Source organism: Elgaria multicarinata, chromosome 4 (assembly GCF_023053635.1).
Source record: "Elgaria multicarinata webbii isolate HBS135686 ecotype San Diego chromosome 4, rElgMul1.1.pri, whole genome shotgun sequence".
In the NCBI taxonomy this organism is placed as follows: domain Eukaryota; kingdom Metazoa; phylum Chordata; class Lepidosauria; order Squamata; family Anguidae; genus Elgaria; species Elgaria multicarinata.
In genome coordinates this window covers 82,307,597-82,333,611 of record NC_086174.1, presented here as the reverse complement: position 1 = coordinate 82,333,611, position 26,015 = coordinate 82,307,597, and the positions used below count along the sequence as shown (strand labels likewise).

General features: G+C 40.5%; 1 protein-coding gene and 1 long non-coding RNA gene across 3 annotated transcripts in view; one reads left to right on the top strand and one right to left on the bottom strand.

Moving 5' to 3' along the window:
* LOC134397752 (uncharacterized) overlaps window positions 1-761 on the top strand; it is a 74,076-nt gene extending 73,315 nt beyond the window's left edge. The window contains exon 4 of the long non-coding RNA XR_010025381.1: window positions 630-761. This is a non-coding gene — a long non-coding RNA (uncharacterized LOC134397752). The remainder of the gene's footprint in view (window positions 1-629) is intronic.
* Window positions 762-3,217: 2,456 nt separating this feature from the next.
* MED23 (mediator complex subunit 23) overlaps window positions 3,218-26,015 on the bottom strand; it is a 41,795-nt gene continuing 18,997 nt past the window's right edge. For both annotated transcript variants that reach the window (XM_063124677.1, XM_063124678.1), the window contains 17 exons: window positions 23,936-24,081; window positions 22,299-22,544; window positions 22,044-22,186; window positions 20,126-20,300; window positions 17,658-17,821; window positions 17,263-17,387; window positions 15,541-15,746; window positions 13,723-13,903; window positions 12,670-12,840; window positions 11,417-11,633; window positions 9,816-10,052; window positions 8,478-8,643; window positions 8,185-8,257; window positions 7,133-7,347; window positions 6,756-6,876; window positions 5,196-5,327; window positions 3,218-4,394 (listed from right to left, as the gene is read on the bottom strand). In XM_063124677.1, coding sequence (XP_062980747.1) covers window positions 4,224-4,394; window positions 5,196-5,327; window positions 6,756-6,876; window positions 7,133-7,347; window positions 8,185-8,257; window positions 8,478-8,643; window positions 9,816-10,052; window positions 11,417-11,633; window positions 12,670-12,840; window positions 13,723-13,903; window positions 15,541-15,746; window positions 17,263-17,387; window positions 17,658-17,821; window positions 20,126-20,300; window positions 22,044-22,186; window positions 22,299-22,544; window positions 23,936-24,081 — 2,889 coding nt within the window. In that variant the 3' untranslated portion in view covers window positions 3,218-4,223. The remainder of the gene's footprint in view (window positions 4,395-5,195; window positions 5,328-6,755; window positions 6,877-7,132; window positions 7,348-8,184; window positions 8,258-8,477; window positions 8,644-9,815; window positions 10,053-11,416; window positions 11,634-12,669; window positions 12,841-13,722; window positions 13,904-15,540; window positions 15,747-17,262; window positions 17,388-17,657; window positions 17,822-20,125; window positions 20,301-22,043; window positions 22,187-22,298; window positions 22,545-23,935; window positions 24,082-26,015) is intronic.

Below are 26,015 nucleotides of genomic sequence, written 5' to 3'. Positions count from 1 at the left end.
AAGACCCAAGGAGGTTGGGAGAAAAAAACCCTCTTTGATCAACTTCATTGGAAGGTTATTTTTCACCTAAAAAAAAAAAAAGGGGGGGGGGAGATAATCTATAATTTCCTTTCTATAGAATTCCTTGCATTGGGTCATATTGGACACAAAGATATATGCATAAATGCCTAAGTTGACACTTAGGGATGTTTTGGAAATTGATAATTAACTTATTAAATCAGATTCGAAGAAATATAGTCATAGAATCATAGAATAGCAGAGTTGGAAGGGGCCTACAAGGCCATTGAGTCCAACCCCCTGCTCAATGCAGGAATCCACCCTAAAGCATCCCTGACAGATACTTGTCCAGCTGCCTCTTGAATGCCTCTACTCCCACAACCTCTACTCTCTACTCTACTGCCCACAACCTCCCAAGGTAACTGATTCCATTGTCGTACTGCTCTAACAATCAGGAAGTTTTTCCTGATGTCCAGCTGGAATTTGGCTTCCTTTAACTTGATCCCGTTATTCCGTATTCCTGCACTCTGGGGGGATTGAGAAGATATCCTGGCCCTCCTCTTAAAAGTGTGACAACCTTTTAAGTATTTGAAGAGTGCTATCATGTCTCCCCTCAATCTTCTCTTCTCCAGGCTAAACATTAAGGATGTGCTCCGCTTCTCCTCGGACCGGAGAAGCAGGAGCGGATCGGGGGGCTTCGCCTCCACTTAAGGTGGAGGCGAAGAGGATCGGGGGAGCCGTGGAGCATTGTGGAGCTGATGAAGGTGAAGGCGGATCCTTCGCCTCGATCCGGAGCTCCGCAAAAAAGGTAAGGGGAGTTTACTTGGCCCAGCCGCTGTCGCTGCTGCTCATGCGGCGACGGCGGCAGAGCCACGTAAGGGGGCAAGGGGGAGGAGGATCTTACCTGCATCCGTCCGCAGTCCCATGGCTGCTTCAACGGAGCCCGAGGACTCAACCAGGAAGGCCAGGCCGCAGTTGCGGCCTAGTTTTCCTGTTTGAGTCCTCAGGCTCCGTTGAAGCAGCTGCAGGTCAGCAGACGGATGCAGGTAAGGGAGAGGAGGGAGGTTTTTTTTACCTGGCCCTGCTGCCACCCGTGCGGCGACAGCGGCAGAGCCAGGTAAGGGGGTAAGGGGGAGGAGGATCTTACCTGCATCCGTCCGCAGTCCCATGGCTGCTTCAACGGAGCCCGAGGACTCAACCAGGAAGGCCAGGCCGCAGTTGCGGCCTAGTTTTCCTGTTTGAGTCCTCGGGTTCCGTTGAAGCAGCCACGGGTCCGTAGAAGGATGCAGGTAAGGGAGAGGAGGGGGTTTACCTGGCCCTGCAGCCGCCGCCGCCGCCCATGCGGCGACAGTGGCAGAGCCAGGTAAGGGTAGGGGGATCTTACCTGTGTCCGTCCCAGCCTACAGTTCTTGGTTGAGCCACGGGCTCTAGTGAAGCTGGGATGGGCTGGGACGGACACAGGTAAGGGGTAGGAGGGAGGGGGGCCTTACCTGGCACCACTCCCCGCCACTGCAGAGCTCCTATTCGGAGCTGGAGCTCCGCAGCGGAGTGGAGCGGCCCCTAGGCCGAAGAGGATCGGGGGGTCCTTGCACATCCCTACTAAACATGTCCAGTTCTTTCAATCTCTCTTCATAGGGCTTTGTTTCCAGACCCCTGATCATCCTGATTTCCCTCCTCTGAACACGCTCCAGCTTGTCTGCATCCTTCTTGAATTGTGGAGCCCAGAACTGGACGCAATACTCTAGATGAGGCCTAACCAGGGCCGAATAGAGAGGAACCAGTACCTCCCATGATTTGGAAGCTATACTTCTATTAATGCAGCCCAAAATAGCATTGGCCTTTCTTGCAGCCATATCGCACTGTTGGCTTATATTCAGCTTGTGATCTACAACAATTCCAAGATCCTTCTTGTTTGTAATATTGCTGAGCCAAGTATCCCCCATCTTGTAACTGTGCCTTTGGTTTCTATTTCATAAATGTAGAACTTGGCATTTATCCCTATTAAATTTCATTGTTTTCAGCCCAGCACTCCAGCCTATCAAGATCACTTTGAAGTTTGTTTCTGTCTTCCAGGGTATTAGCTATCCCACCCAATTTTGTGTCATCTGCAAATTTGAGCAGCGTTCCCTGCACTTCCTCGTCCAAATCATTAATAAAAATGTTGAAGAACACTGGGCCCAGGACTGAGCCCTGCAGTACCCCACTCGTTGCCTCTCCCCAGTTTGAGACGGTTCCATCGATAAGTACTCTTTGAGTCCGATTCTGTAGCCAACTGTGAATCCACCTAATAGTTGTTCCATCTAGCCCACTTTTAGCTAGTTTGTTAATCAGAATATCATGGGGCACTTTGTCAAAAGCTTTGCTGAAGTCAAGATATATGACATCCACAGCATTCCCCCAGTCCACAAGGGAGGTTACCCGATCAAAAAATGAGATCCAATTAGTCTGACAGGATTTGTTCCTGACAACTCCATGTTGGCTTCTAGTAATCACTGCATTGATTTCAAGGTGTTTACAGATTGACTTCTTTATAATCTGCTCCAGAATTTTCCCAGGGATGGATGTCAGACTGACTGGTCTGTAGTTCCCAGGTTCCTCCTTTTTGCCCTTTTTGAAGATAGGGACGTTAGCCCTCCTCCAGTCGTCCTCCTTAGTCTGGCGTCCTCCTTAGCTTTAAGTAGGTTGATGGAGGAAAAATACCCGTGCTAGTTGTAAAAATTTGTACATCCTGTTATTTGAACAGTTATGAAAACAAGAATCTGTTTTGTCCTGTTTGGTGGTAGATGACTAAAGACAGCAATGAGCTTGCCTTGATACCTGTAATCAAGGTATACCTAGACCTGGATTCTAAGCTTTCTTTTTTTGAAATACAAAAATCCCTTACGTAGTTTGGAGAAGAAGTAAATGGACAAGTTGCCTGCCACCCTGGGAAAAGAAAAATAGTGTCCTGATCTCACCTTATTTTATTATCATTGTAAGTTCTAGCTGCTCAAAAGCTTTTCTTGCCCAGAACAAATTAAGAAGTTCACTTATAATTTGCACTCAAGCTGGCCCTACCATTAGGCAGGATGAGGCCGTTGTCTCAGGCTGGAGATGGTAGGAGGCAGAAGAAATGTGTTCAAGGAGAGAACTGTGTGACATGCATTTCTGAATTCTTTTATCACAGTTAATGGCCTGGGAGCATTTAGTTTTACAGCACTGGTAAAGCTAGGGCATAAAATGAGTAGCAACAACATAACATTATTTTAATGGAAATAGTTATCTAGTTATAAAAGCTATGTTTATTACATCCTTTTTTCAATGCTACCAAATTAGCAATATTTTACAAATCTTACAATTTAATTAGCGGACAAAACATACCTCTCCCCACAAAAAACATAATAGCAACACACAAAAATAATAGAAATATAATACAAGGCCAAAATAAAGTGGTGATTACAAACATTCAAAAACCAAAACCAAACCAAACCAAATCCTACACCATTCATATAAATATACAGTTTTTAAACATAAATACATTTCAGAAGTTGGATGCCAAATGAAAGAGGACTATTCTGCTGGCTTATTTATTATCCACGATTTGGAGTGACTGTATTTTTATTACCCCGTTGTATCTTTGCAAGACAGCTGATGAAGCCGAATACTAGCCAGCATCAGCAATTTCTGGCTCCATGATAATTAAGGAATCTTCAACAAGATTTCACAGAATATCCAACTAATGGGGCTACTTGGCTTTAATTCAACCTGCAAGCTGCTTAAGTATAATGTATTCTGACTTAAAAGAAATTGAGGATCACAGGGTCTGTTTGACTCTGATGTCATTTTCCAAAGTCAAAGATTGAAAAAGCGCAAAGTGTTAAATATTTCCAGCATAAAGACATCGGTGCTATAAAAAAAAACAGAACAGTTACTGTGGACTAGAAAAATGAGACATGGATAAGGAAAAAAAGAACAAGAATGGGCAGTGTTGTCATTTAAAACAATTGACTATTTATACATCCTTCTTCTCCATTGTACTTGGAGTTCCTCTGATCAGTGAAAAGGCAGCACATACATACATATATAGAATATGTAGGTTTGTAGATATATTCTCAGGAAGATTGTAATAGAAATTATCCTGTACACAGCTTCCCCCCCGCCCCGCCCCAAACAAATGTACACTGAGTAGAGTTTCATCTCGCTCAATTTAAGATGTCCCTGGCAGAAACACATTTTAGCACCTCATTCTATTGTGACACTGGCAAAGCAACATTCACTGGGACCTGACTAGGCTGAGGTGCTGGAGATACATTGCTTATAGGTTGCTGAGAAACAGAGGCCGACTCCATTTTGCTGATATATATGAAACGCAGACGAAGTTTCAAAGCAGGCCTCAAGTTGCAGATAATTTTCTCAACCTTTAATAAAAAATCAAGACAGAACAAAAAGATTATTATTAGCTCAATTTTTATTCTGACCATCCTTGAAGGCTTAGGAACGGCTAAAATACATAGGGTTGCACCCAATGTTAGCTTAGGTTAAGTCCCATTTGTTTTAAGGCGTCTACTTTAAGTAGGGCTAACATTTGCATACAACCCATATAAATAAAAACCTAACACTATAATTCTACTGCTAGTGTTTTATAGGAATGATACAATGCAAAATTCTTACCCACCTTCATAAACACTGCCACAGGAGCTTGCAGCTATTTCCTAGCCTGTTTCTTTGAACATTTTGTCAGCATTCAAATGTTCGGCAAAATCCCACCTGATTTCCCCAGTTCTCTATTTTAACCCTGAAACCGCTGAGTACAGAAGTTGGCAGCAATGGCCCAGGTTGTCTTGTCGTTAGCACTAATCCTTATTTAAATTCGTGATTCCTAGACTTCCTTGCCATAAAACTGCAAAGCAATTCCATATAATTACTCTTTTTTAAAAAAGAAGAAGTACAAAGCTAAAAGCTCCACATCAAATTGAAAACCTAATGGTCCAAATCATTGAATTAAGTGGTGTAATATGCTTTGTCAAAGAACCAGACTAAGCTTGAGCTCTTCTGTCTAAAACATAAAAGAAAAATAAGAATTTCAGATTTTTCAGTTAGCCTCATACTTCTTAGTGCCATTTTCATTGACTCGCTTCAGAATTTAAAAGGGAAAACCAAATATAGCTCAAATTATGCTACATACCACTTAATTTAAGTGAGATTTATTATTCACTTACTTGATCTTTCACACTGTCACCAGTAAACATGTACTTCACATGATACAGAAAATCACAAATGGGATCCACATAGTTGAGATGTGTGTTGCACTGGTCAACCTCCAGAAGCATTTCATAAAAAGCTACTCCAATCTATTGGCACACACACAAACACACACAAATTATTTCTTTTTATAGCCAACATTTCTGTCTCAAAGAAGGTTAAAACCACAAAGGACAAAAACGAAGAGGCAAGAACTACAAATATATTTATTGTGAAACATCTGGATATCTGCTCCTTTGCAAAAATGTCATCTATAACATGCCAAAGATGGCTTACAAAATTGGTTTTACAGAAGAATATACATATATGTATGGATTGTCTTATGTAAAGTGTCCTGCATTATTGCAAAATGCCATTTTTTTGTATAAGAATTCACCAGATGTACTGGTGCTTATTCTCTGCCAAAAGATCTACAAGGACATTTCTCATCCACCAGGGAGACTAATAATCACTAGGCTCAAGTTTTTATTAATGCTATTATTATTATTATTATTATTATTATTATTATTATTATATTTATTTATTTATTTATTTATATAGCACCATCAATGTACATGGTGCTGTACAGGTTACACAGTAAATAGCAAGACCCTGCCGCGTGAAGCTTCTTTTAAACACATCTATATCCAAAATAGTATGTTATGTACAAGATTCACTCATAAATCCATAGCCAATATAAGGAATTACAGATTTTAAAAATGGAATTGGGTGGCAGAAGCCCTATTGTCTAGAAGAACTTTTAGGTACTAAATAATGTTTGTCCTTTAAAAAGGATAGGTAAAATCTCAGAGAAAAAGCTAATTAAATATTTATCATATGCCTCTACCTGTCCGGGTAGCTATAGAAAGCTGAGCTAAAAACACACTGACGTTCCCTCCTGCCTTCAAAAACAGAGCTTGAAGTCAGCTATGTTTAGCTACTTACGGCATAAGCATAATTAATTTTATGACAACCAAAGTGTCCTGGAGAGTTTATTTTTAAATGTCTTTGTTGTGCTTGAAGAGATTAGGTGGTGAATAATAAAACTATTTTTCCTCTGCTTTTTGCCATGAACTGTGTTCATTTAGATGGGGCTGTGCCAAGTGGAGGCCTTGGAGAACTAAGCTGTTCTCTCCCCCTGCAATAATACCTTCAAACATTAAAAGCAACATACACAATAGCAAAGAAAATACCCCAAAGAGTTGCATACGATATCATGAGGTTACTTCGCTATACATGGACTCCTGTGCCCTATGTGCACAGTAGGAATATGCACAAAAAACTTGCAGTGCTAACTCACTTCACTACAAATATGTTACATTTGAAGTCCTCCAAAGTAAAAACAGCACTGAAGAATAAGCACAATGGAAAGTGCTACAAATAACTCTTCATTGGACCAATTCTCTTGGCAAGGAAGGAGAGCAAGCGTGAAGTTTGCTCAGAGCTTTCCTTCAGAGAGAAGTATGCTGCACAATTGAAAGGCTTGCTGTCCTACCCTTTTGCTAAATGCGAACACCGCAGGAACTCTAAAGACTTACCTCTAGCATGCATCTTGTCCTCTCTTGTTGGAACCGTTGTAGGAATGGACCAACAAGGTGATACACATATAGTAGCTGGAAGTCAGTCTTCACTATTGGTATCAATACTTCAGTGAGAAACCTGTAGTATTTCAGAAACTATAGTAAGTGAGCCTAATATAAACTAAAGCTAATAAAACATGCATTATTTTACACTGTGAAAGTACCAAATTCTGGCAAGAGTCCAGTGTTTCTACTAACAATAGGGCTATGTCATTAAATATTAACGTATTTAACAGAGGGTGTTGTTGTGGTCTGGGGCAATAGTATCTGAACTTTATACACAAATAGAACATAATAATATTCACAGATTATGGAGTACGGCTTACTACACCTACTTTGGAATGAGGGAAAGCTGGCCAATGCTTGAATGGTGCCAGACAGCATGGGCCAATGCCAACGTGTAGCTACAGCACATTTCGGAGTAAGAATGCTGGCAAGCTGTGAAGTCAAACAACTGGAACGGGTAACCAACCCATTCAGTCTCTGAAGTCAAGCTGGGACTGTTGATAACACTCACAATCCGTTCGTGGAGGACGATCCAATAGGGCTCCTTGAAAAATAAAGGCATACCCATCCGAAAGCTCAGAGCACTTTAACTACATAAAGAGAAGCATCAAGCACAAGAATAGAGTCAAGATATCACGACATGGAGGCCCAATTCTTATAGTTGCCATTTCCTATGGTTCCATGCCACACTGCTCTAGGAATGCAAACATATAGAAACCATGAGGAAGAGGTGGGACCATGTGGGAAGAATCATGTTAGCATCCCATGGCAACACGGCTGCAGATGTAGGATACAACACAACCTGTGAAGTGTCATTCTATGTTATCAAACAACATACATTCTTAGAATAAGACCCCTAAGTTATTACTACACGCTTAAAGTAGTCAAACATTCTGAATGGCCACAGGTGCTCCATAATACGTCTGTGAAACGCACCCTCGACAATGTTCAAATAGGAACAAAATTAGTGTGTCTCCACCTGGCTGTAACATGTGAGGCATGTGCCTTTCTTTGTCCCCACAAACACTTTATGTACGTGCAACAAAGAATCAAAGCTAATACCTGATTTTTGAAGCATGTACACTTGTACATGTAAAAAGAGCACATATGTCTCTCACAGATAACATTGGCACAGGGAGATGTTAATATTCAAGTGTGTCCTCAGTTTCCCTCCAAACTAGCAATTTTCTATCTCTTATGCTTTCAAATTAATATTGTTGAACAAAACTTCAGGGAAAAGTAAGAAACTGAACCAGATAATTAAAAGACAACCACCCTGTTCTAATTTCCATATTATAATTCTTGTAAAGGAGTCAGAATTTCAGCCCCTATTTTTAGTCTCTTTTCATTTAGAATTCAGAATATAAGATGGATGACTTACAGGTAAGGCGGTGATAATCAGTCCAATTGCATTCATCCATGCTGTGATATTGTCTCTGGGCACTAGAGGTTGACTATTGGAAAGGAGGTGAGGGGAAAAAGACACACAATTCTTGTACTTAATATTTTGGCATAGGCACTTTAAAATATATGAAAACATTTTAGAAACAAATCCTCCAAATACGGTTAATAATCCCTGGCATTTCCCCCACCCCCCTATTTTGATCATTGTTTAAAGACAAAAATGTTGCAGCATATTAACCATTTCTAACTCCATAGCAGAGTTCCACATACCTCTTCAGCACCACATTCAGAAGGGCGTTGCCCACTTCCTTTCCAGGAACAGCCAATGCCATGAGTTCAACGCAAGTAACATGAAGTGCATGGGCGGCTGGGTTCGGAAACTCATTGAACCTCCAGTCACAGTTTGGGAACGGACTAGGTGATTTACCAGCCATCGGTGACCACAATTAAGGTAAGTACGCTGTCATAGAGAGCAACTCTGAAAAAAGATACGAGCATCCCAGCAACAGCATCTTCCCAAGGCAGACCAGTCTGGCTGCCTTCCCCTTGGCTTTCCTCCCCTAACCCTGATATGCAGCTCTTTCACTCCCAGCTTCATTGCCTCACTCTGAGGAAGAATGGCACCATCCTTCCTTAGAATAAGCCATTTAGCTGCTTTGCTGCAACAGCAAATACTGTGTAATATAAAAAAATTAGCAGTGACTGTTTTTGCTGTCACTGCAAGTGGCACAGGTATTCTCCAAGGCCACCTTGCTCCACCGTGGCTCTCTCTGTGGAAGGACCCTACAGAGAGCCTGAAATGGTGCACCGCAGATTCAGCAGCAAATACTATTTAAAGTTTTTAAAAAGTTACCCTTTTTGCAGCCTGTTAAAATTGGTAGTGACACTCCTTGGCAGCTGCTGCTATTGGTGCTCCACAGCCTGCCTGGCAGCCACAGTCAGACCTGGTGTACTTTGGGACAGGGCCCAGGGGCAGCCAGGGGACCAATTGCAAAAATGGCAGACAGGCTGGTGGCAGCAAGGAGGAGAAGTGGGCTGTGAACTGGTGGTGGCAGGTGACTCTGCAAAGTGGCAGCAATGTGGCCCAATCAGCCATGGAGCTCATGGAAGGCTTGACCCTGCATCCAAGCAAAATTGTATACATGATGTATTTCCCACCAAATAATACAATACATTACAAATTCTGAGTATGCTTCTCCAACTCAAGGAACAAAAAGGATTGATCCTCTGTTCTTTTAGTTAGCTTGTTTTTACTTACAGTGCAATCTTAAACCCAATTACTGGGGGGGGGGGGGAGTCTCACTCAGCTCAGTAGGATTTCCTTCCAAGTAAACATACCCAGGATTAGACTGTAAGCCACACATCTTTAACATATAGAAGGTGAAATCATGCAGAGCTTTGGCTATTGGGGCAGGATAGAAATGTAATAAATAAATAAAAATGTTCTACTTGTTTTGCAGGGGTAACTTGCTGCTGTTTAGAATAAATAACTATAAATAGATGGAGCGCTAGAGAAATGATACAGCAGCACAGCCAATTAGTAATTATAATGAGAATCGCTATCCTGATGCATTCTGATATTTTTCATACATACACTTTAAAGGATATTATCAACCAGTCTTGCAATCAGTTTGCAATAGTAAATATCATCAGGGACCCATGGGCTATCTTCTCGTGCATTCATAGCGCATTTGAGGTAAATGTCACTCAGACACCACCCCAGCGGTCGGTTATCTTTAAGGGAGCCGATGATGGCATGCACAAGCTTCCGCTTGAGGTTTGTGCGGTCTCGGAGATGTCCCTCATAGTAGTGGAGAGTGTTATACAGATAGGTTACTGGACGATCTGCCAAGAAGAGAACAGGGGAGTTCACATATTCAGAGCCAAGTTCACGTGTAGCCCATGCTACAAGAATTAATCTTCATTCACACAATCCAAATTCTGTGACAAGATCCTCAATTTGTGCCCCATAAACATTATGCAAATTGACTATTTCCTATACTTTGAAGAATCTTGGCTACAACCTTTGCTATTTTATATCATTTAGTTTAGTTTGCTACTTACAGGAGGGGCAGGGGTATTCATCCCCCAGCCACTGGGAAGCTAGATCAGCACAATCTCAGGGAGAGATGGAGAAAGTTCTCTGTCAGCGGTCAAAACAGAACAGCGTGGGAATGGCAGGATCATGCTCTCTGGGCATGCGCACTGGAGGGAGGGAGGGAGGGGTACTGGCCAAAATTGCTTAGTTATCGAAAGTTTCCAAATGTGTGATGCACAGAGACTGCAAAGAAGAACCTAATCAACTTTGTTTGTTTCCATAGATCTTTAGTTTGTTAGTTGATAGATAGCTCAAAAATCAAGACGGCAAAGAATTCATTTTGCAATTAGATTATGCATACAGCCAACACGGCACGGAGCTCAAAATCAAGCTGTCTGATCACATAGTTTGGATTTATTTTAAAACCACAGGGGATTAAGATTTCTTTTTTAATCCTTGTTTTCAAAAGGGAGGGAGGGGCAACAGCAGGCTATTAGTGTTCTGCCCAGCATGCTGACTGTCACGATTCAGGTTCATCTTCATTGCTGAGCCTCCAATCTTTGTGGCCTCCCTTCAGTTTCTCTCCTCACAGTTGTTACGAAAAGACAACACTCTGACCAGCTCTTTCCTGCAACGTCATGAGCTTTGATGCATGCATTTACCTCAATGGTGGGGCCAGCTTGGTGTGCGTCCAACTGCACTGCACATGCAAGGGATCTCTGAAATTAAATGTGAACAGGAAGGAGGTCCACATATACACTGACGTGCCTGCAGAGTTTGGGATCAGGTCTTGAACTTAGATGCTACTACACCTGCCATTTCAGAGACGTATCCAGACAAAGGAATTCCTTTCAAAGAGCTGTGCAGGTTCTAGTCACACAAGTAATAGTCTTCCCAGTATTAAGTTTGACAGAGCTCTATGCCAGCCTTCTCCAACCTGGTGCCCTCCAGATCTGTTGGAGTGCAACTCCCCCATTGTTCCAGGCAAGCCCAGCCAATGGGAAAGGCTACTATTCAACTACTTCTGTACTAGATTGGTCAGGAAAGCAAAATCAGCAAGGCTCAGACACATCCTTACTGAATGTTTAGATTGACTGGCTATCATCAACTCACTCTGTAAAAGAATCCAGTGATTTTACAGTAGATGAGAGAAGTTATGTTAGGCACCTACCATGGAATTTGTATAAGCCTCCAAGATGATCCAGCAGAGTCTCCAGTGACTTGGATACTGGAAGGAGCTCCAGAAATCTGTGGATCACAATGTCAAACACTGGCAGGAAACGGAGGCATACATTCCCAAAGTATATTGGCAAGTACTGGGGCTGGATTTGAACAGGAGGATTGACTTGCTCTGCTAATCCTTCAAAATATAACTTTTCAGGATACTTCTGGAAGGAGAAAGTTTTAAACATATAAATTTATCTGTTTTATTTTACTAAGGTTTTAGCACTAATGCTTTATTCTTTACCCAAATGCTCCCTATGCAGATTCCCCCAACCCCAAAACCCCGTAGTGTACTTTAAACATGAGCATGATCTATGTTCATATATCACCTGAAAATCTGAGCTTTATCTACAGCTCCGTAGTCAGAACCCCATATTGTACAAAAAATTAGATATTTAAAATGGAAAGTTTTCTAATGCCACAGGCCTTAGCAGATGGGTCAGTGCACTTTTGCCACTGACCATAGCAATGTGGTGTTTTTTTAAAGCAGTGCAAGATATGTACAGGAGTGATTATGTGCATCTGGCATGACCTCAGGGGTTCACCTTAGCCAGTTTCAATGGGGCTCTGGACCTGTACACAGCCTCCCAGTCCTCATCTGTTCCAGGTGCTAAGGGCTGCCTGCCCTGGCTTCCTCAACTTCCCTAAACTGGCCTCCTCATATTCCTCAACACAGAGATTATGTGTGCTTCTCTGTGCACATAAGGCTAGGTGTAAAGAACAGCCTTAATTCAACACCCCCAATTCAATTTTTAATGCTGAAATACTGCCATCCTTTCTCAATCACTTTACATTAAGATACATTTATTTGTTACATTTAGATCCCACTTTTTCCGCCAAGGACGCATACATGGATGGGCCTTCCCTTTTCCATTTTATCCTCACAACAGCCTTGTGAAGTGGGTTAGGCTGAGAGTCAGTGACTGGCCCAATGCCTCCAGTGAGCTTCATGACCGGATCTCCCGAGTCCCTGGTCCAACACTCTGGCTACACTACACCACACCGGCTCTCATTGACTGATTGCATTCCTTCAGTATAGCACAGGCTCTCCTGATCAAATGCTGATGCTGTTATTAAACAAACTGTGCTACCAAGAAATAAGTAACTAGAGGAATAAGGTTTACCACCACATTCTCATTTTAAGTATTTAATAATAAAAGTATATGACTGGCTAGATTAAAGAGCATTAACCCAAAGTACCTTGTGATAAGTCATATGCTTAGTGTGCCAGTCGTTCTGTAGCCAATGCTCTGGGGAGTTCTCCTTCACAAAATCACCCACTCTGTTTCGGAAATCATTCGGTTTCAGTAAGAGCAACTGGATGATGAAGTAGCACACTTGAGCTTCATTTCCTTCATGACTGCGCATTGCCTGAAAAGAAAAAGCTATAAAAAAAACTATTGCAAAATACTACAGGACAACGTCACGAGTTACATTAGTATAATTAAACATTTGGTTCATGAGAAAAAAATATTTTCTTTAAACCAACCAACTCAGTGCATGCATGGAAATGGCATAGATTATTTATTTATTGCATTTTTATACCGCCCAATAGCTGAAGCTTCCAGGGCGGTTCACAAAAAGTTTAGATGTAGACTACACATGTGTTGAAGAGCTTGCAATCAATTCAGAAATTGATAATGAATTCATAATATGCCGATTCAGGCTTACTACAAAGCTAGATTTTGACCAATAAGCTACCTAATTACAAAATTTGGCAGCGTCACTAATAACCATTTTCTTCTTACACTGTCCAGTACATATTTCAGTTCTCTTTAACAGATGGGCAGCAGTTACAGAGTCAAAAGATCAGATGACCTGCTCTGTAGAAACCTGATAATTACTATCAATACTCAGAAATCCTATATAAACATTCTTTACACTCCTTCCTGAATTCACCCCCATAACCACATATGACACAGTTCACTAATATTCTCTGTTTATAGGCAGGGGACTGAAGTTAAGCAACTCTGAGAATCCACTCGAATCCTCCTGTTCATAGTATAGCACTATATCCTTTGGACCTACCTGGTTCTCATCAGTACACCTACCATTCAATGATCAATAAAAAATCTAGAAAGTATTAAGAACCTGTTATTTATAGCTATGCTAAAACAAAAAGAAATATGTCTCAGCAGGTTTTTCAGTTCAGGAATCTTGCAGAAGTTTCCATATAGAATACATCAATCAGAACAGGATTGCTACTTTTCGACTCTTCATACAAGGAGGCATCCTCTTTGGAGCATTCCTTACCAAACACAGTATCAGCCGATCCAGTGTCACAATGTTGTATTTCCACACCATGTCATTGAGAATCTCAATACACTTGTTGAGCTGCTGGCCCCCGGCTGAGGTGGAAAATTCATAAACCAAGAAATCTGCAAATGTTCTAACATGAGCAACCAGAGCTCTGGCTCCAATTCTTTCCAGCACTCTAAGAAAACAGAGAAAGAAATCTAATGCAGGCAGGTACCAACTTAATTTAATAATATGGAGCATTGACTATACATATTCCACAAGGCTGGAATATGTATAGTCAATGCTTGCTTGACTATAAAGGCTGCCATTATCAAGCAAGCAACCTCAACGGTTCCATTATTTATAGAATATTAAACATAATAATATTTTATGTGTTGATGTTTTTATGCATTGATTTTAAATTGTGATCTTTATTTAAAACATGTAAGCCTTTTACTGTTTAAATAATTGATATTGTTTTTATCTTGCAATGATCCTTAGACCAAGCAATAAAGTACTGAAAATACTATTTATAGAATATTCACACTCACAATGCAGGAAGCAAGACAGAATTGATTTTAAAAAAAACACCCCACAATAAACTGCAGCTGCAATTCTAGACTCATTGATTTTTAAATTGATTTCCTCTTGAATTATTAGACAGGACTTCAGCAGTGTACTTAGTGCTGATTTTCTGTGAGAGCATGCTAAGGTAGTTTACCTTTCAGCATAAGGCCAGTAACCTACTTAATACATGCAGGGGGGGTGGGGGTGGGGGCAACCACTAAATATTGTGGGCCAGGTCGCCTGTCATAAGCCATGCTGAAAAGAAAGCATGGTGAATTGGTTATTCAATTGCGAACTCATATCACTCCTGACAGACGATCAGGCTCTCTGCGGCTTGCTGTGGCTTGTTTCCCCCTTTGCCCTCCTGCCCATTCCTGGCACATATCCCACGGGTCTTTTGTGGCGCAACCTTAGCCGCCTACTGCACTAATGAATGCAAATGTGCCCATTGGTAGAGAAGAGGGGTTATATTTTTGAAGTTTTTCTTACCTCCGGGGAGGTTACTGCATATTTAACATTATTTTCTTTCACCTTTGGGGAGATTTCTGTAAATTCACTGAAGAACAGTAGGTGCAAATCTCCTCGAATGTTTTTTCTTTAAAACTAACATTAATTTTGCACAACTCTCCCCAAACGTGAAGTTAAAGTTGTGCAAATCTCTCCAAAAGTGAAACGGTACTGTTAAATTCGTGCAAATCTCTTCTGATGGTGAAAAAAGAAACGGGATCGCTGACTAGGGAGGCAACGAAGTAGAGAGTAAATGGACAAGTGTCATTTCTTAGCAATGTGTCAGAGGAACAGTGGTTGGCGAGGGAGGTTAGAAGCAGCAATAGCCAAATTGTGAAGAGAGACCAGGTTTCTTGCCAGGCAGCTCTGTATCCCTTTCTCACAAATAGGCACAAGCCATCCTGCCAGATTCACATGTCATGACAAGCCACTCTGAAGACAAGCCACCTTGAACAACCCAACAACAAGCTACGGGTTCTCAGAATGGCTTTTGTATGGTTAACAAACCACACTGAAGAAACCGTGCTGGGTTCAAAATCCATCCTCAAACTAGTAAGGATAACAAACCACTGAGGATTGTTGTGTCATGCGAACTAGGTCTGTATCTGCACGTAAAATACTAATATCTGGCAAATCTTAACAAAAGCAAATAGCACCTAAATGTGGAATGTTATGTGCAAAACGCCCTACCAGAAATAATCCAACTGAATTTACTTATTAATATGCCACTGAATGTAACTGAATCTTTAAAAGACTTGCCTATAACCGATTTGGTTAATGTGATCAGTCTCTAGAAGCATCTTCCAGAGGAGACAAAGGAAGAGGGGAGGGGAGCCCTGCATAGAAAAGTGGGTGATGATGTCATTCTCATTGGTCATGGACTTCCACTTTCGGTACTCCTCTTCCACATTCTTCTTCAGGTTAAAGCGACTCTCTTGAGGTACATTATTTTGTTTGAAGAATGCCTGAAATAAATTAACTTTGCGATCACTTAGAAAAGCAATCTTGTTTTCATCTGAAATTAAGTAAACTGTTGTAGGCCACTGTGATTTCATAATTCAACCGTTCAGAAGTAGGATCTTTAAACTGGAGGAAGATTATCATCTACCGTCTGAAGATGGAATGGAATTTTCACAGGTTACCCATTCTCCAACTACCAGGTAATAGTACCCAAATTGGATTCTATTGACTCCTTTTACATAGTGCACCATCTAAAATTCAGCTTTGCTCCAATCCAATTCGAGTAACTGCTATATTTTATATTTTCAAAATATGGGGGAACAGCCACTGTCACAGAAACCCCCACATCCTAAAATCATTTTGCATCTAGCAGGAGCCTGCCCAATTAATTCTGCCAAAGAGTTTCTACATTCCATCTTAAGGCTCTGACAGGCTGCAGGCTTATGGGCTGCTTTTGGGAGCTTTCCCTTTTGCTTAACATCCATTCTGAAAAAAGACTTTTGGAGAACCTGGAAGTTTGCTCACTATTTTGTGACATTTTAGTTGGTCCTAAGGAAGGTGTGGCCTTGGTCATTTTTTCCTTGATTCATAATGCATTCTTAGAAAAATAGGCTTTTTCATATGCCACTTAAGGAGGTGAATATTATGATGGTTCTTGTACAATGCACTTTTACCATAGGGTGGTTCAACAGACTAGGATGAGGCCAGCCTGGCACCAACACTGTTATCTTTTAGGCGCCAGGTCTAGACTTTTCTCTTCTCCCAGGCATTTAACATCATTTCACAACGCTAAGTTGGTTGGTTTTTTTAACGGACCCCCAGAACTGTTGTTTTTAAATGGATACTGTTGTTTTTATACTGTTGTTTTTATGTTTTTAAATTTTGTATACTTTTAATGTTTACTATTTTTAACTTTTTCAAACTGCCCAGAGAGCTTCGGCTATGGGGTGGTATATAAATGTAACAAACAAACAAACAAACAAATAAATGTTGTGAACCGCCCAGAGAGCTTCAGCTATTGGGCGGTATAAAAATGTAATAAATAAATAAATATTAAAAATAGAATTGCCCTGCTAAAGATTTTGTATGTTCAAAGGGTATTTCTGCAAAGAACCTTAATATATTGGTTGCTAAAACTGTTACAACCTGGATAGTTATCCTCCAGGATACACAAAATAGACTACTACATAGCATCCCTCATGTAGTTACTTCAAAGTACGGAGGCTCGAAAGTTTAATTCATTCCACATTCCAAATTTTATCTGCACATCCTGGATTAATGTGTGGATTAGAAAGAATCCTTCAGATTTTTGCGTATTTTGCAAGAAAATACATTTAAAATGTGTACATTAAAAAATACAGATTAATGTGGAAATGGAAAGGAACAGACTTCTGAATGACATGTGAAACTGATATGGACCAGAAATGATACCGTAAAGTAGTTTTAATTCAGCAAGACACATTTCGTAACATTTCGTGCTCATATTTCTAGATACATCTGAACTACATTTTTGAAACTTACCTGTAGTGGAGCTGGAAAACAGCTCAAGGTGTGTGATGCCCAGTTATGGGGAGTTGCGTTCATAATAGTCTGCAGGATATCCTTGCACCAAGTCCCCTGAATGGAATCTGATCCTGTGAAAAAATCTAAAAGACATGTAAATGTAACTGAGTACTCATCTTAATAGTTAAAACAAATACAATAAGCAGTATCCAATTTGGCACCACTGCTACCATTAATTATGCTGCACTTGCGTAAGCGACCTCTAGCACAACAGCAATAGAGTTTGCTGGTGCAACCATTTTCCAGAGTTCAAGAACTTTTAAAAATATAGCACACCATACTGCATTGATGCTCAGATCTTATATTCAAAATCATCTCCACTTATCATCTGTGAAATTGTGAGTGACTGTTACCTGTGACGTGCGTTGCTCTTGCCAAAGTCAAAATAAGCGCTCTGTTGAGTTCCTCTGATTCTGCTGACAGGACGGTTTTGGGCTCATTAAGGAAACGTGTGAACTGGGGCTGGACCTCAGAGCTACCCAAGGCAGTAATCAGTCGGAGAGCTGTGCTTTCAACACTATAAAGAGAATACATTAATCTTGCTTTAAAAGAAATCAAGAGTATGTTGCAATAATTGCAAGAAATTGAAGTAGGAAACACCTTGCTTTAAAGCATTATTCCTGAAAATGTTGCAAGAAGAAAACATAAATTTTATTCTAAGTTTACACAGGATTTCAGTTTGTGGTTCATGTGCGTTCACTCTCAAATGACCAGACACATTTCCACTTATTCATATTATAGGTTTCCCACTAGCTGAACTATATAAGTCATAATCAGTGCTATTCTGAGAGAAGAAGGTAGAGCCATTTCACACATTACACATAGTTAAAACCAGGAAAGAAAAAAACAGAGTTTGCAATCATGTGTTTGTTATAATTACACTTTATAGGTATTTAGTGTTACCCTCACATGTTTTAAAGTGTACACTTAAATATTTTTACATTTTTGGAGTTGTATACAGACAAGTACTAATAGAACCATTGGAAAGTATAGTCCTTTTCCACTTTCCTGTTGTACACAATTGTTCATTTCTCTCAGAAAATACAAGCGATTACCAAAAGGTTGTAAATAAATCTGAAGTTAAGGAAGGATAGTCCACCAAACTAAGAAATGTAATTTGTTTCTATGGAGATTAAGAAAAATATAACTCTCTTCCTCCTCACAAGGAACGTGATGAAAAACACTTGGCGGACACAATAACAGTGGTTTTAATGTTGCAATAAACCATGGTTTAGTGAGCCTCAGGCACCTGTCCTCCCTTCCTCTTTTGTTATGGACTCAAGAAAGATACCAGAAGTTCTCACTTCCATTTTTATGTTTGAAACAAGTCAACTTCAAATCATAGGTTATGAAGTTGGCTTGTTTCAAACAAGCCACAATGAATATTTAACCAGAGTTTGACAAGTTCAGTTGAACCAACAAGCTGCAGGTAATAAAAAATGGAACTGAACGCTTTTGATTTCCTGCTTGCACCTGCACTGGAGAAGGAGAGTGAAGAGGAACTCAATGACAGGGTTTGGATGAGACGTTTAACCCATGATGAGCCATGGCATCCATGGGCACTAAATCGCATATACAACCCTCACTCAGGGATTGTTGTGTTGTGCAAAACAGGTGAGTATGAGTTATGTGAGGGTTAAACAACCTTCATATAACCCCGAAACAGACCATGGGTTATGTGAGGGTAGTCTAACCCTCACATAACCCACGTTTGTTTAGTTCACACGACACAACTCCCGAATGAGAGTTGCATATTCAAAATGGTGGCCGCATGCACCCTTCAAATAACCAAAGGTGGGCTGTTGTGTCATGTGAACAGCTCTACTGTGACTCATTCCCATCATGATCAATCATGGTTCATCATCATGGCCAAACTGGTGGGTAGAGTATGAGGGTTTAAATAAAGGAAATCCACATTTAAATCCAAGTTATGAAACTTACTGGGTTTTTCTTCTAGAAATGATGCGGCTCAGAAGCTGACTTTCTGACTTGCTAATTCATGGGTTAGCAGCTGGGAATAAGCGATGGGATAAGTGGCCTTCAGTTGTAGCCTTCTCAGTTGTGGCACCCACCATGCAGAATGATCTCCCCATTGATATCAGGTAGGCCCCTAACGTGGAGTCCTCCTGCCTATGACTCAGAACACATCTACTTGCCCAGGTGTTTCCCTAACCAACTGCATTATCACCTGTCCCTAGTATTTTTAATGAGATTTTTAAAATCACTGTTTATTGATTGGTTTTAATGAATTTTATTGTGATTTTATCCTGTAGACCATTCTGGGTTTGTTTTTAAATGAAAAGCGATACAGAAATTCTCTGAAAGAAATAAGGATGCTGATGCTGATAATAACTCTCTCATCTCCTCCCTTCCTCAGCACTAACATCCTGATTTAATTAAACCAGTATGTAAACACCAAAGAAAGGAGGAGGCAAGGAGAGGACAAGGTGGAAGCACTCCGTTCAGCTGCTCATTCCTGGCTGCTAAGCATTCAAATCAGACCAATCTCTTACGTTAGCTCCCAGGATTGTGAAAACTAAAATACAGCTTTGCACTCCTTGCAGGAAGTGAAGGATACATGCAATAAATAAAACTACTTATTACATGCACCAGCCCAAGCAAAAAAACAGCTTTTGGATTTTGTGGCTGCTACGTAAATTGCTGTTGAACAGAAGTGTTTTTCAGTCGCCGCCAATCCGGGGGTTGTAATGTATGAATCAGCCTTTCTAAGAAATGCTGTAACTTTTGACCTACATGCAATTTTGATCCAGTTTCCCTGATGTGTATAATGCCTCCAAAGCAAGATTTGTGATTTACTTACCATAGATGAAGCTGGTTCTGATTTGTCTGTGGAACAGCAGCAAGGGAATGAAGATTACTTAACAGTTGGACTCTGTAATGAGGCTGGATGTGGTGCATGCGATAGCTGAACATTTCCAACAGAGTATGTAAGATCCCCCAAGCATGAGACTTAAAAACTGTGGGGAGCAGTTGACCTGAGAAGAAATGCAGTAATGTTAACTCTTTTCCAGTGGAACATTCAGAGAAAGTTCTTTTTCTTGCAAACACAAATCTACACAGGTACCTACACTTTATGGAATCAGGCAAGATTAGGCATATTTTTCTCTTTGTTAGCATTTCAGTATTGACAATATATAGCATCTGGTAAAACAACACAGGGCTAGAAACGTAGCACCACCATCCAACGAAAACATTACTATCCAATTAAGTAGAATACTGCATTATTAATTAATACCACAGCTAGCTTACAAAGGATTTTAAATCAAAAGAACACGCTTAAAGAACAGATCAGTTCGCACAAGGATCCAGTGTGGTGTAATAATGAGAGTACTGGACCTTGACCAGAGAAGCTTGAATTTAAATCCATAGTCAGCTATGAAACTCACTAAATGACCCTGGGCCATTCAGCTAGACTGGGTTCGGATGACACAATAGTCAATCGTTGATTAAAAACTCCTCCGTTGCTTAAATAGCCAACCGCTGACTATCACGTCATCTGTTGACCCTTTTCCACACAACAGTTGGTTATTTCCTTGAAATAACAAATGCAAATAATCAACAGTGTGCAGAGTTGACTATCTGCATAACCATTGATTATTGTGTCGTGTGTCAGGCTCCGTGGATGATTTCACAAGCCAACAGAATTGCAAGGCAACACTGCAACATGCTAATGTGATGCTAATAGTCATCTGTGGAGTGGACTATTAACACAGGATTGACTATTGTGTTGTCCAAACGCGGCCCTAAGCAGAGTTATTTTGAGGCTAAATCTCGTATGTTAAGTTCCTTGGAGGAAGGGTGTGACAAAAACATTTATGATGATGATTACTAGTAGCATTATTTATTTATTACATTTAAATTCAGTCTTTTCCTCCAAGGGACCCGAGGCAGTTTACATGATCCTCCCCCTCCCCATTTTATTCTCACAACTTCTATGTGAGTTAGGTTATTTATTTATTTATTTATTGCATTTATATACTGCCTCATAGGCAAAGCTCTCTGGGCGGTTTACAAAAGTTAGGACTGTGAATGACCCAAAATCACCCAGTGAGCTTCATGGCAGTGTGGGGACTAGAGCCCAGGCCCTCCTGTCCTAGTCCAACACTCTAACCACTATACCACACTATCATCATCATCATTATACATATGCTTTTTCCAATGTGCATAGTACTGACCTGGTTAGTTCTCAGTTCAATTCACAGCTTACTAACAAAGTGAATGGCGCAAGGCAAGCCATGGTCTTATCAGCCTGGGTGATATCAAACATACAGGGCTAATACTATTTGTCTACCTGCACTCGTCTTATGGGAATGGCTGAGAAGATGTATGTGAGGTGCTTTGAGCATTTAGGAATGTGCTATATCTATACCAAGTATTATAATAATATGTGTATTGTTTATTATTGATTTTATATTTAAGAACTAGTTTTCTCTGCGATGGTATCGCATGCTAAAACATAATTTAAATTACCATGCCAGGTTTAGATAAGGAATATCCGTAAATAAACTATACATATTCAAACCAAGTTGAAACAGTGGGTTGAATTGTTGAAATAAAAATATATATGCGTTGCCGCAAAATGTAAACACAAGAAGTGTTTTTCGTAGTATGCACAGGAAGTGCCTTAAGTAGGGCTGTCTGTATATATTCATCATTTCAGTGATGACTACCAATTGACAGTTAGCATATCTGTTGATCTAATAAATACGGTTGCTTACTGATGAAACCTTTGATGCCCAAAGATTCTATTTCCATATAAACAAGCAAGCGACTGTATGTTTCCACAAGGGCTGGAGCTAAGGCCAAGCTAGATTTTGCATGGGCGAGTTTGATCACTCTGGTAGCTATGCTGTGAATGAGGCTAGAAAAACAGGAAAAACAACAGTTATTTTCAAAATCATATACTTGAAGTTAGTTCTCTGAGAACACACACGTATGGCTGTTCTGTAGCATTGTTATTGACCATAATTTACCTCATTTTGGCATGAACTGTAAGTGAATCCAAGAGGTTCATTGGCAATGGTGTGATGGATCCTGAAGCCATGCAATTGGTTCCTGGGAGAGGTATCCTCATGTTGCCATTCCCATAAATAGTTTCTACTAGAACACCCATGGGCAATGTGAAGCACTCTGAATTGGTGGAATAAGCATTGCACAATAACGCAATCTTGTAGTCATTCATCTGTAAACTTTTATTCCTTAGACTCTGTTGCAAGAATCTGCATAGCCAAGGAAAGAGAGGAAGTGATTACATAGAAATGCTGGATGGCTTTGGGTACCGAAAAGTTTATACGTGATGGTAAAATTATGTTAGAATTATGAGAACCTCAAGACGGGACGGGGGTGTTAACTAAAAAAACTACTTGTGGCATTTACAGAGATTTGTGCCTCTGCTGTGCACTCAAGTGATATCCACCTGGTCTTGGGTGAATGGAGAACCTATAGCCTTTTGTCTCACTACTTTACTTGCCGGATTTTATCATTTTTGTATTGATGTTTGTGTTTAGTTGCTACCTTTTATTGTAGTGTTTTTCTACATCATATCTTAACCTGTCTTCTGTGCTGATTTTTAATTATTTTACCATAGTGCTTCAGGCACAGTTTTATGGGAAAGTAATGTGGATATTTTATATATAAATTTAAAAAGTGTGAGCTGCTTTATTTATCACCCTTGCCTCTCTCTGTTCCGCTTGTCTGTTCCTTACCTGTCCTGTCAAATTTAAAATGTTAAGCTCCTTTGGGCAGGGATCTTATGTCACTCTGTAAAGTTTTTGCTTTAAAAGGAAACAATATAAGGAAGTAAGCAATCAAGCGAACATGAAGCAGGAACAGGAAAATGACTTTTGGTGTGGAAGAATGCAGGTTTATTTACTTATTACATTTTAAATCCACCCACCTAGAGGAATTGCAAAAAGGTTAACAGGAAGAGGCAGATCCTGGGTCTTGGGCAGTGTAACAGCCAGAGAAAAGATGTTAAGGGCAATATAGACCGGATAATTGCTGTCAACTGAAATATATTCACTGACTTCCATACGAACCTGCCCGTAATTTATGATAATCACCAGAGGCCCTGTTATATGTCCCACCACTTAGAGAGGCTGGGTTAGTGGCTACTTGAAACAGGGCCTTTTTGGTAGCAGCACCCCAACTGTAGAACTATGTCCCAAGGGAGATGAGATTGGCTGTTACATTATTTTGCTTTAGATAGGCAGTAAAGCTGAATAAAAACTGTTCTGTTTCACTAGGCTTTTAACTCTGTATAATGACTTTGTTGCTCTTCAATTTTAATTGTAATGCTGCCCTCAAATTTTGTTGTATACTGTAGATATATATATTTTTGCACCAACATTCCTTATGTTTCTTGATTTTCTGAGAAGGTCTGACTATATTTTTATTGTACATTGCCTTGGGCGCCAGGTAGACAGAAGGCACAATTTAGAAACTGAAATTAACTTTTTTTAAAAAAAAATTGTGGGAGATAATTTTCCACCCTGTTTTCACAGATAGCTTGCAAAATACACTGTAGAGAAGAGACCAAGGTCTCTTGCAGTTTCAGTCACATATTCCAGAATTACCACCATTGAAAAGAGGTATTACAAATAGCAGTTACTCATGGTGAAGCTTGAGAGAGTGAGGAATTGGAATTTGTAGCTTAGAATTGTCACTGTGTGCCTTCCTATTCAGATGTATCCAGATACAGGTCATTGCAAAAGCATGTGTTGACTGAGGTTTGTTGATATCAGGCACTGGAATACACTAAGGAAAGAAGAAACATAAAGTTAAGTTCTACTTTGTTATCTTGCAACTACGGTATTAAATCCCAATTTAGCAATGAAGCCACTTTGCCATTAGGAGCTTGCACATCTACAGAGGCAACTGTCCCTGGAATCCAGTAGATACATACCCCCAAATGGAAACCATTTTCTCTAATACACTGCAGTTAAAGAAATTAAATGTCACATGCAGATTTGCATAAAACAGCATACTAGGACTGGCACGTCTCACATTAAAGCTAGCTGTTAAAGCAATTATGACAATTCACATGCAACAACAGAAATAAAAGTCTGAGTCTTGGTTTGCACGGTGTTCTAACTCTACCACTTGGAAGAACTGGAAACCTTCCCATTCCTTAGCTCCCTTCGTTGCGGGCAACAACAACATAACAGCACTCTTTCTTATAGCCTGCAATTGTGTGGTAGTCATATTTAAACACAGAAATATTACAGCTCTAGCAAATGTTTTAATGTAATCATACTGAAGCAAAAGCTGTATTCACAACAGGTTATTCTGAAAAGTCACAATACTATGATTCATGGATTCATACCAGTACAGGGTATAATGCTGTTTAATGAATGGCATAATTCAACACAGTTACAGCCAAACTCCTTAACAATGTCAGGAGAAGAAGAATGTACGTTCTCGGTAGGATTAGCATCTTCTACCATTTTGTTCCAGGAACTATGTCTTGCCTCCTTTCTTAACTTCAAAATCTTAAACCCTCAAAATGAATGCAACACAAGAATAAACCAAAAATGGAGTGAGCCCTTTTGGATTCTCGTTAAGACTGTCTCCTCAGTATAGAGGCAGCTGCATTGATCAAAGACCTTTGTGGCTCAACACACATTGGGTTTTTTTCTTTATTAATATATCTGTTTCTGTACCATTTTGTGGATTGCTCTGCCAGATCTCTTTCAGCCAGAGGGCTGAACTCAATTTTGGAGAAGCTCTTGTGGTCCATATTTGAGCTTAAAGCTCTTACTACTTCCAGTAACTGAGCCACAGGAGAAGCACATCCACCTTTCAGAATGGGGGGGAAAACAGCAAAAGCTGGGGACACCAAATTATAAGGGGGGAAGGAACCACCTGTTGACATGGGGAGGGTGTGTGGCCATCTGGGGAACTCTGGAGGGCCAGATGTCACCCCCAGGAGTGCTGGATTTGGCCCTTGGCCTGAGGGTCAACACACCTTCATTACCCCCATTTGCAGAGGGAAATTTCTCAATTCAAAATTTTCCAGAAAATGCATGTCATTATGTAAGAGTGTGTTGCAGTAGTCCAAATGTGATATAACTAGGGAATATGGTATCACTGGCAGATTTTTTAATTTCCACGAATGGGTGTAGCTAGCACACCAGCCTAAACTGGGCAAAGGCACACTGGAGTACCTGAGCATCAGGGTTAAGTTCAGGTCCAGAAGCATCCCCAGACTATGAAGCTGTGTTTTCAACAGGACTGTTACCCCAAATCAACACAGTCCCGATCAGTAACTCTACTAATCCGATCTTGTCTGGATCAAGCTTCTATTTGTTACTCATACCCAGTCCATTATTATGTCCCAGCACTGATTCAGGACTTCTAGAGGTTCCCTGGACTGCTGAGATTGAAAGGATAGACAGAGCTCGGCATATTGGTGACACTGCACTCCAAATCCCCAGATGACCTCACACAGAGGTTTAATGTAGATGTTAAACAGCCGGGGGTTCAAGATACAACCTTGAGACACACCATGGACCACTGTCCAAGAAGTCAAACAGAAGTCCCCCAACCAGCACCAACTTCTAGAACTATACCCTGCAGAATTACTAGAACCACCATAACATCATGCCCCAAGTTCAGAAGGCTGATGTTATTTAAAGCCACTGAGACGTCCTGCTGAACCAATGGAGACATACTCCTATCGAATTGTCCAC